General features: G+C 58.9%; 1 protein-coding gene across 1 annotated transcript; it reads left to right on the top strand.

The window, feature by feature from the left end:
- The first annotated feature begins 2,862 nt into the window (after window positions 1-2,862).
- On the top strand, window positions 2,863-9,146 carry LIF (LIF interleukin 6 family cytokine). The gene is made up of 3 exons (XM_032138987.2): window positions 2,863-2,945; window positions 4,682-4,860; window positions 5,546-9,146. The coding sequence occupies exons 1-3, from the start codon at window positions 2,927-2,929 to the stop codon at window positions 5,954-5,956; spliced, it is 609 nt and encodes a 202-aa protein (XP_031994878.1). The 5' UTR covers window positions 2,863-2,926; the 3' UTR covers window positions 5,957-9,146.
- The last annotated feature ends 1,879 nt before the right edge of the window (window positions 9,147-11,025 follow it).

Below are 11,025 nucleotides of genomic sequence, written 5' to 3'. Positions count from 1 at the left end.
AGAAGACGAGCAGCCGGGTAGCTGTACGTGCTAGAGAGTGTACTCCCTTCCTGGAGAGCAGTGATGAGTTGGATGGCACAGCCACCTGGAGACAGCACTCCTGGGTTCTGGCCTAGTAACCCCTGCTCAGTGTCAGGGGGTCCCATGCGGCCGGGCCTGTCCCGCTCACCCTGAGACCGATCAAATCCCCAGCAGGCCCCATCTGCAGGAGCAGGACAGGCTGTGGATGAAGTCACAGCTGGAAGGGGCCAAGCTGGGGCTGCCACTCCAGGGTGGGGCCTGGGGTCGTGACCCTGGGAGCCGGCAGCCAAGAAGGGAGGGTGCCTTCCATGAGGGAGCCGGCCGGGGGCGGGGAACACACACACAGCATAGAGAGGGAGGGAAGAAAACAAACTCCCAGAGACCAAAGTGGGCCTGGAGCATAGCCTGGGCGGCCGATTCCTGGGGGCCGCGGCCACGTTGCAGGCGGCACACAGACTTGCGGCTCCGAGACCCTGCCCGGCCTTCCCTCCAGAGGCCCAGAGCAGGTGGTGCCTGGACATGGACAGGAGGGGGAGGCTGGGCTTGGGGCGCCGAGGGGCCCAGAGCACTCGGGGAGCACAAACCAAGTCAGGTACCGTGACAGGAGGGGAAACTGAGGCACTGGAGGGGCCAGTCAGGTCTGGGGTTAAGGGGCCTTAGTGTCAGTGTCTTCTAGACCCTGTCCTCACTTCCTGTTTCCTGTGGAGTGGGGCTGAGATTAAACAGCGATTGGGGGTGGATTATAGGGCTGATGTGGGGTCTGGCTTGCCAGAAGGCATGCAAGGACCTGGAGGTCCGCTTGGAAGGATACAGGGGAGACACTGGGCAGAATGGTAGATGTAGGGGCGGCCGCAGAACTCTTGAGCCTAATGAGAGACTCAGGCCGGGCGACAGGGGTTTGATAGGTGGAGGCCACAGTGAACCCCTGGTCACATGGATTTGCGGTCCATGTCAGGAGAGCCAGGCTGAATCAGGTGGCAGGGTTCTGGGTGATGTGGGATGGGACTGGGGACTGGTCCAGAGCTCACGTGCTCTGAGTGGTCAGGTCCTTGTGCAGGAGATGCTGGGGGAGGGGTAAGAAGAAGGGTTGAGCTGGGGTGTCCTGGGATGTGGGGTTACCTGAGCCAGGCCAGGGCGGGTGAGTCTCCTAGTAGTGTACACTGACCCCACAGCAAGTGTATAGGAGCACTAAGTGCCAAGTGGGGCCCTCCATGGTCCCTCAAAGAAGAGACAAGTTGTGGGGTAAGAGGCAGGAAGGAGGAAGGAGAGCCAGTTCGGGAAGTGCCAGCTGGGATGGGCAGTTTTATCGCCTCACATCCGAGGCCCTGCCGGGAGAGAATGGGGGGGCAAGAGCCTAGATAGGGCAGGGTGTGTGTGTGGTGGGGAACGGCAGCAAGCACCAGGGCTCGTCCTGGCACGATGAAGGAGGAACGCGTGGCTGGGCAGGTCTAGGATGTGGTAAGAGGCAGGAGCTGGGGGCGTGGAGGATGGGCGAGGGGGCGGTGGGGGCCCGGGAGAGGCTGCAGGAGCTCCCTGGCCTTGGAAAACCAACTCACACACCTTGATCTCAGGTCAGGGTCAGTTGGAAGGGCTGGGAAGGGGCCGCAGGGGACTAAATCATCTCCTGGTACTGGGAGTCCCCTGGCAGCTTTAGGGACGGCATGGCTCCAGATGCACGGCATGCTGTCTGGCCAGCATTCCCGCATCTCATAGGGTGTGTTTATTTTCACTTTTCTGTTGCCTTTCTTGGAGGTGTCCCTGTGCTCATTTTGCCAGGCTCCCCACTACTCCTTCCTGCCCTTCCTCATTCACAAATCACCTGGCCTCAGAAGACGCCAGAACATGTGACACTGCCTTAGAGCCTCTAAAAGCACTTTTTGGGGACCTCCATCATTCTCTGAGGCTGAGCTCCAAGGGGCTTCCAAGGCAGGTCTGGAAGGGACCAGCCACTTCTCAGTTTCCCCAACCATCAATCAGCACCCGGAGGAGGAAACTGGGGTACGATTTCGCCAAGCCTGTCTCAGTCCCGCTTCAGAATGGAAATGCTGGACCACCTTCTTAGAAGCACCCAGAGTGTCCCGACAGAACCGAGTCACAGCCACCCCTACCCCCATGTCTTCCTAGCCCTTTCCCCAGCCTCACAGGGACAGTGGTCAGCAGGGCGAGCGCAATGGTGGTGTCTGGAGGCCTGACCCTCTGGGGCCCTGAGCAACGCGTTCCCCTTGGAGCCCCTTGGAGCCCAGTGGCAATGCACAGACTGGAGGAGGCCACTTCTGGGGTGGCTTCCAGCGCCCATGTTCAGTTCCACTTTATGACCGTCTAAAGTCCACGCCGGCCTCGGCCCCTCCTCCTGGAGCCTCCTCCTCAGCCAAGCCCCAGCCCTCCTTCTCCCACTGCCCCCCTAAAGCCCCCCAACCAGGGGGCACAGGGGCCAGTCTCCATCTGCTAGTCCAGACTCGCTACCTCCCCAAACCCAGGTGAGTCAGGGCCGTCTGGGGCGCCCACTGCTGGGACCCCTGCTGACTCGGCCAGGGGCCCCCTCCTGGCGATGCCCATCTTCAGACAACTCCCGGGACAAGCCAGGCAGGAAAACCGCAGGGCGTTTTGTCGAAGGCTTCATTATAATTTTATCAATCAAATTCTTAGAAGAGGGAAAAAGTCTGTTCTCCCCACCCTCCCCCCTCACTCGTCCCCCCCCTTCACTCTCACTTTCTTCCATTCATAATTTCCTATGATGCACCTCAAACAACTTCCTGGACTGGGGATCCCGGCTAAATATAGCTGTTTCTGTCTTACAACACAGGCTCCAGTATATAAATCAGGCAAATTCCCCATTTGAGCATGAACCTCTGAAAACTGCCGGCATCTGAGGTTTCCTCCAAGGCCCTCTGAAGTGCAGCCCATAATGAAGGTCTTGGCGGCAGGTAAATACACCCGCCCCGCGCCGGCTTCGCGTTCCCGCTGCGGGGCGCGGCGGCAACTTGGGGCGCTTGGCAGCGCGAGCCGGACGCCCACCCGCCGCAGACACACGGACACTTGGGGCGCCCGCGCAGCCACCGGAGGCGCTGGGTGGCGGCCCGGAGCGAGCGCGGGCACATGGTCCCAAGCACCGCACGCCCCGCGGCAGGTTGGCGGCGAGGGAGGGGGCGCCGAGCCTTCCTCCTCCTCCTCTTCCTCCCCCTCTCCTTCTCCTCCTCCTCCTCCTCGCTCCGGACACTCGCTGGCTGCTCTTCCCTCTGCGCTTTCTCCCAGATTCACTCTCCCTCTCTCTTTTTCTTTTCTTTCTTTCTTTCCGCTTTCTCCTTGCCAACCGCGGTCCCGGGCTGCTCCCAGGGAGGGGCGCGGGCGGCGAGCAGCTTGCAAACTCCGGCCTGGGACGGGAGCAGGTGCCGCCTCCATCTGCTGGTGTCTGGAAGCGTGTGGTCTGCGCTAGGTGAGATACAGGGGTGTGGCCCCCCTCCCGCAGCCACCCCGGGGCCTCAGCACTGCCTGGGGATGCTGGGACCAACAGGGGACCCAGGAGAAGTGAACTTGAGGAGGCCCCCGTCCCCCGTGTCCCAGCATGGGGGATCCGGGGGAGGTCTCCAGCCTCACTCGCCCGCTGACCCCGGCCCCACCATCTTTAGGTGCCCTTCTGCGGAGCCCTGGAAAGGCGTCTAAGGGGGCCTGGGGAGAACAGGCCCCCCTGGGGGAGGGGCAAACCAGGACATGTCGGGACAGCTCCCAGCTCTCCTGTCACCTTTCACTTTCCTTCCTCCCCGCCCACCCGACTGCCTATGACCTTTTGCCTTTTCTCTTTCCTGGTGCACCATTTCCTCTCCCTCCCTGAGCCGGTGTGTGTGTGTGTTAGGGGGCGGGGAACCCCTGGGACAAGGGACAGCAGATGAGTCGGGAGAAGGCATGGAGTCAGGGGCTGTCCGGAGCTGGGGAAACAGAGAGTTTTGAATGATGATTTGGGGATGGAGAGTGGGGACAGCTAGGCAGAAATGGGGTGAACTTGAGTGAGATAGGGGACACTAGGGAAGGAAGAGATAGAGGATGATGGGGGCGGGGGCAGAATTGGGGGCAATTGGCCCAGGGAGCCAGAATCAAATGGCAGGTTTGGGAGGGAGACGAGGGTCAGGCGAGGACTCCTCCCCACTCCCTCATGCCCCGTGGCCCCCCCATGGGTGCCTGGCTTCGGAGATTTGGGCTGCAATAGGCCAGTGAGTGGGAAGCGCCGCTGAGGAACCTGGGCCACCCTGGGAGGCGGGAAGAGAGGGGTCTCCTTTCTCCTGGTGCCTGCTGGGCCTGGGGCCTGGGGCCTTCCAGCCAGAGGGCCAGGAGGCCTTAGGGCCTTTGCCTTCCTGAGGGAAAGGGTGGGATGGCTGGGAGTCCCTCCTGGACCCTGCACCCTTCTGGTGGAAATGGCTCGTGTCTTGCCCTTGCCTTTCCGTCATCCCAGAAGAGAGCAGGGAGAGCTAAGGCAGAGAGAGGGAGACAGAGAAACACAAGCAGTGGCAGAGTGAAGACTAGGCCCCAGGAAGACAGCTGCAGGTGGTGAGAGGGAACCAGGAGTCCTCTCCCATGCGGCCATTGCCGGACCCCCATCCGGTGTGCCATGACCCCAGGCCACCCTTTCCTGCCTTTCTACTCATGGCTTCTTCCTGACTGTCCCCAGGAGTTGTGCCCCTGCTGTTGGTTCTGCACTGGAAACATGGGGCGGGGAGCCCCCTCCCCATCACCCCTGTCAACGCCACCTGTGCCATACGCCACCCATGTCACAACAACCTCATGAACCAGATCAGGAGCCAACTGGCACAGCTCAATGGCAGTGCCAATGCCCTCTTTATTCTCTATGTAAGTTACCCCTGGGATACTGACAGGAGATGGCAGGGAGGGGGCTTGTAAATATCATTAGGGGCTGTCCTGATCTGGGTTGAGGGGACATTTGGGGCTGGAAGGAGAGAATGGGGAGAGGGCTTGATTAAACCAACCCCAGACTCCCACCACTTCCTGCCCAAGCTTCCCCAGGGAAGCTTCCCCAGGGTGCCCAGTTAGCAAGGGGAGAGCTGGGTGCAAAGGTGGGGACCTGGCACTTCTTGTCTTGTGATTGTCCTGCTGTAGGGAGCGAGGGATGGAGTGGAAATGGGCGTGAGGCACCAGGGAGATGTGGTTGAGAGGCAGCGGGCTGTGGGTACTGGGCATGGAGGGGCGTCCTGGAACATTGTGAGTGCAGGGAGGGAAGTACTTGTGTGTGGTGCCCCAGCTGGGGCTAGACACCGAGTTTTCCCTTCTGTCCCCTTAGGGTGGCGATGATGATGATGATGACTGCGTGCATGGCTTAGGCTTTGATCTTTAGCAAGGGCACTCACACTACAGTTAGTTTTGGCTCTCATGACAATTCCAGATGCTTACAGGGCAAGGAGTTGGGTCCTCATGCGCTAGATGGGGAAAATGAGACCCAAGAGCTTGCCCAAAGGGTTGGCGGCAGGGCTGGGACACTGACCCCTGACTCCCACGTCACCTCCCTTCTGCCCCTCAGTACACAGCCCAGGGGGAGCCGTTCCCCAACAACCTGGACAAGCTATGTGGCCCCAACGTGACGGACTTCCCGCCCTTCCACGCCAACGGCACAGAGAAGGCCAAGCTGGTGGAGCTGTACCGCATAGTCGTGTACCTTGGCACCTCCCTGGGCAACATCACCCGGGACCAGAAAATCCTCAACCCCAGTGCCCTCAGCCTCCATAGCAAGCTCAACGCCACCGCCGACATCCTGCGAGGCCTCCTTAGCAATGTGCTATGCCGCCTGTGCAGCAAGTACCACGTGGGCCACGTGGACGTGACCTATGGCCCTGACACCTCGGGTAAGGACGTCTTCCAGAAGAAGAAGCTGGGCTGTCAACTCCTGGGGAAGTATAAGCAGATCATCGCCGTGTTGGCCCAGGCCTTCTAGCAGGAGGTCTTGAAGCGTGCTGTGAACCGAGGGATCTCAGGAGTTGGGTCCAGATGTGGGGGCCTGTCCTAGGGTGGCTGGGGCCCAGGGCATCGCTAAACCCAAATGGGGGCTGCTGGCAGACCCCGAGGGTGCTTGGCCAGTCCACTCCACTCTGGGCTGGGCTGTGATGAAGCTGAGCAGAGTGGAAACTTCCATAGGGAGGGAGCTAGAAGGTGCCCCTTCCTCTGGGAGATTGTGGACTGGGGAGCGTGGGCTGGACTTCTGCCTCTACTTGTCCCTTTGGCCCCTTGCTCACTTTGTGCAGTGAGCAAACTACACAAGTCATCTACAAGAGCCCTGACCACAGGGCGAGTCAGCAGGGCCCAGAGGAGTGGACCAGCCCCCAGCAAATCATCACCATCTGTGCCTTTGCTGCCCCTTAGGTTGGGACTTAGGTGGGCCACAGGGGCTAGGATCCCAAAGGACTCCTTGTCCCCTAGAAGTTTGATGAGTGGAAGATAGAGAGCGGCCTCTGTGATGGGAGGCTGTCTTCTTTTGAGGATGAGCAGAGAACTTGGGCAATAGGAACAGTCAGGCAGAAGTTTCCAGAAGGAGGTCACTTGGCATTCAGTCTCTTGGGGAGGCAGAGAAGCCACCTTCAGGCCTTGGAAGGAAGACGCTGGGAGGAGGAGAGGCCCAGAAAGCTTTGGTAGGTTCTTCCTTCTCTTCCCCGTGATCTTCCCTGCAGCCTGGGATGGCCAGGGTCTGATGGCTGGACCTGCAGCAGGGGTTTGTGGAGGTGGGTAGGGCAGGGGCAGGTTGCTAAGTCAGGTGCAGAGGTTCTGAGGGACCCAGGCTCTTCCTCTGGGTAAGGGTCTGTAAGGAGGGGCTGGGGTAGCTCAGAGTAGCAGCTCACATCTGAGGCCCCGGGAGGCCTTGTGAGGTCACACAGAGGTACTTGAGGGGGACTGGAGGCCATCTCTGGTCCCCAGGGCAAGGGGACAGCAGAACTTGGGGTCGGGGTCTCAGGGAACCCTGAGCTCCAAGCGTGCTGTGCGTCTGACCTGGCATGATTTCTATTTATTATGATATCCTATTTATATTAACTTATTGGTGCTTTCAGTGGCAAAGTTAATTCCCCTTTCCCTGGTCCCTACTCAACAAAATATGATGATGGCTCCCGACACGAGCACCAGGGCCAAGGCTTAGCAGGGCCTGGTCTGGAAGTCGACAATGTTACAAGTGGAATAAGCCTTACGGGTGAAGCTCAGAGAAGGGTCGGATCTGAGAGAATGGGGAGGCCTGCGTGGAAGTGGGGAGCCTGGCTCCACCCCCATCCCCTACTGTGACTTGCTTTGGGGTGTCAGGGTCCAGGCTGCAGGGGCTGGCCGGTTTGTGGAGAGGCTGGGTGCCTTTCTGTCTTGGTTCCAGGGGGCTGGTTCACACTGTTCTCGGGTGCCCCAGCATTGCGTTGTGAGGGGCACTGCTCTTGGCTGAAATTGTGCCCCCTGGAGCAGTGGGCAAGACAGTCCTTGTGGCCCACCCTGTCCCTGTTTCTGTGTCCCCATGCTGCCTCTGAAATAGTACCCTGGAACAACCCTGCCCCGGCACCCAGCCTGCTCCCACACAGCAGGGAAGCTCCTCCGGTGGCCCAGACACCCATAGAGGGTGCGGGGGGGCCTGGCTGGGCCAGACCCCAGGAAGGTGGGGTAGCCTGGGGGGATCAGCTGCCCACTGCTCCCAAGAGGAGGAGAGGGAGGCTGCAGACGCCTGCGACTCAGACCAGGAAGCTGTGGGCCCTCCTGCTCCACCCCCATCCCACTCCCACCCATGTCTGGGCTCCCAGGCAGGGAACCCGATCTCTTCCTTTGTGCTGGGGCCAGGCGAGTGGAGAAACGCCCTCCAGTCTGAGAGCAGGGGAGGGAGGGAGGCAGCCGAGTTGGGGCAGCTGCTCAGAGCAGTGTTCTGGCTTCTTCTCAAACCCTGAGTGGGCTGCCGGCCTCCAAGTTCCTCCGACAAGATGATGGTACTAATTATGGTACTTTTCACTCACTTTGCACCTTTCCCTGTCGCTCTCTAAGCACTTTACCTGGATGGCGCATGGGCAGCCTGCAGGCAGGTCCTGAGGCCTTGGTTTGGGGTGGAGGGTGCGGCCGGGAGTTGTCCATCTGTCCATCCCAACAGCAAGACGAGGATGTGGCTGTTGAGATGTGGGCCACGTGCACCCTTGTCCAGGATGCAGGGACCGCCTTCCCCTTCCTGCTTCATCTGGCTTAGCTTGGGGCTGGCTGCATTCCCCCAAGATGGGCTTCAAGAAAGACAAACTTGTCTGGAAACCAGAGTTGCTGATTCCAACCAGGGGGCCCGGCTGACTCACCCATCACCTCATCTCCCTGTGGACTTGGGTGTTCTGTGCCGGGCCCACCCGGCGGCCCTGGCTCTGAGTCGCTCTCCTGCCCAGCCTGGACTCGGCCCCGTGAGACCCATCCTCAGTGCTCCCTCCAGATCCTGTCCGGCAGCTCGGCGTCCACTCTGCACAGCATCACTGAATCACAGAGCCTTTGCGTGAAACAGCTCTGCCGGGCCGGGAGCTGGGTTTCTCTTCGCTTTTTATCTGCTGGTGTGGACCACACCTGGGCCTGGCCGGAGGAAGAGAGAGTTTACCAAGAGAGATGTCTCCGGGTCCTTATTTATTATTTAAGCCTTTTTTTAAAAAGCACTGCTAGTTTACTTGTCTGTCCTCCCCATCGTCCCCATCGTCCTCCTTGTCCCTGACTTGGGGCACTTCCACCCTGACCCAGCCAGTCCAGCTCTGCCTTGCCGGCTCTCCAGAGTAGACACAGTGTGTGGGGTTGGAGCTCTGGCACCCAGGGAGGTAGCGTTTCCCTGCAGATGGTACAGATGTTCCTGCCTTAGAATCATCTCTAGTTCCCCACCCCAATCCCGGCATCCAGCCTTCAGTCCCACCCACGTGCTAGCTCCGTGGGCCCACTGTGTGGCCTTAGAGGTTTCCCTCCTTCCTTTCCACTGAAAAGCACATGGCCTTGGGTGACAAATTTCTCTTTGATGAATGTACCCTGTGGGGATGTTTCATACTGACAGATTATTTTTATTTATTCAATGTCATATTTAAAATATTTATTTTTTATACCAAATGAATACTTTTTTTTTAAGAAAAAAAGAGAAATGAATAAAGAATCTACTCTTGGCTGGCTCTCCGGAGTGTACTGATGTGGGGAGATGGGCTGGAAGGGCTGGGACTGTCCCTGTCCTGGGCAGCAGCCAAGTGGGACTCAGCGAAGGGTGGAGGAGGGTGGGGGAGGGGCACCTGGCATAGGTGGGGGCAGTTAGGTGGTATTTTGGCCAAGGCAGAACAAGGTGGGTGGTGTCTAGATCATGGGGTGCCCCCAAGGAAAGAGATGGATTGCTCAGAGCTAAAGGGGGTGCCGGGCACTGTGGGTCACTCCTGTAATCCTAGCACTTTGGGAGGCTAAGGCAGGTGGATCATTTGAGCCCAGGAATTCGAGACCAGCCTGGCCAACATGGTGAAACCCTGTCTACAAAATATACAAACAGCCAGATGCTGTGGCATGCACCTGTGGTCCCAGCTACTCGGGGTGCTGAGGTGGGAGGATCCCTTGATCCCAGGAGGTTGAGGCTGCAATAAGCTGTGATTGCGCCACTGCACTGCAGCCTGGGTGACAGAGGAAGACCTTGTCTCAAAAAAAAAAAAAAAGAAGTAAAGGGGGTGCCGTGTGATAACTCAGCTCGTTCCCTCCCAACTCCTCACTTAATCTCATGGGATCTCCAGGAGTTGCCATTCCCACATACCAGAGGAGGAAATCGAGGCTCAGAACCATGAAACCACGTGCCCGGGGCACCCTAAGTGTTTAGGGCCAGTTAGGGCCACTCCTTCACCTCCAGATCTCATGGCCTTTCCCCTACATGAGACTTCGAGGACCTGGAAGATACCAGCTGCCAAGGTCTCTGTTGCCCAGGAATGGCCTGTTGACCATTCAGAGGGACATAACAGGACAACAGAATGGCTCCAGAGTGGGAGGGGACAGGTGGTCCTACTCAGAATCACACAGGACACTGGGGCCAGAACCAAGGAGGACTCTGCCCGCCCTGATTCTGTCCCTCCTCCCGCTGCCCATTTGGGAACCGAATCCCCTTCCACTGCAACCTTCTTCCCAGCCTTCTGCAATCCCTTCCTTGGGGAATTCGAGGTCAGAACTGGGAAGCCACAGACACTGAGACTCTGAAGCGGCCCCGAGTGTCTCCCTGCTCTTTGCTCTAGGGTTTGGGTCTGGGGCTCCCCGAGCCGAGATTTATTTTGGGGGTCTGGGCAGTGTTTCTGAGAGTCACCTACTTGCTTGTTCCTGAATATTTGTAAGTGTCAGCTCCTGTGCCGGGTTGCAATGCCTTCTAGAAGCTCACAGGCTGGGAGGGACACTTAGGATGTATGTGATGGATGAGGCACATAGAGGGCAGTGAGTCCACGCTGGGGAGAGCCTCTCTCTGAGAGGCAGCAGGGGGCTCGGGCTGTGGTCCCCTCTGCTCTCTGTGCCATGAAGGGACTGCATTCAACAACATGGTGCGACCTTGGCCTTACCTGGAAGCTGATTGGCAGTGCAGAATCTTGGCCTCACCCCCAAACCTGCAGAATCAGAACGTGCACATTAGCAAGATCCCAGGAGACTCGTGTACACATTAAAGTCAGAGAAAGGCCACCCTGCGCTTTCATCTCATTCCTCAGGAGTCCCCCACGCCAAGTGCAAATGGCCAAGGGCCGGGAAGGCAGCTGCTCGGGAGGGAGAGGCCGGCAGGCCCACAGCTGTTTCTGAGTCTTCCCCTGAAGTCTCCCGCCCAGTCTTCGGGAGGCTGGCTCAGGCCCTGGGCCACACCCCACAACGTCCTCCCCCGCCGCTCAGGGGTGGAAACACCCCTCCCCTCTGCTCAGGGAGACAAGGTTGAAGCTTTTCAAAAGCAACCTTTACTAGGAAACTAGAGGAAAACAAAACAAACGGCAAAGCACAGAAAGGTAGAGAATGACAGCGAAGTCCTGGGTGGCTGGCTGGGGACGT

This window comes from Hylobates moloch, unplaced genomic scaffold, assembly GCF_009828535.3.
Source record: "Hylobates moloch isolate HMO894 unplaced genomic scaffold, HMol_V3 SCAFFOLD_19, whole genome shotgun sequence".
NCBI classification, from domain to species: domain Eukaryota; kingdom Metazoa; phylum Chordata; class Mammalia; order Primates; family Hylobatidae; genus Hylobates; species Hylobates moloch.
Note: the sequence above shows the minus strand (reverse complement) of the source record. Positions and strands in the feature narration are given on the sequence as shown.

Excerpts from the sequence above, each read along its gene's own strand:
- LIF (XM_032138987.2), top strand. Across the intron at positions 4,861-5,545 it reads ATGCCCTCTTTATTCTCTAT|TACACAGCCCAGGGGGAGCC; the intron begins GTAAGTTACCCC and ends TCTGCCCCTCAG.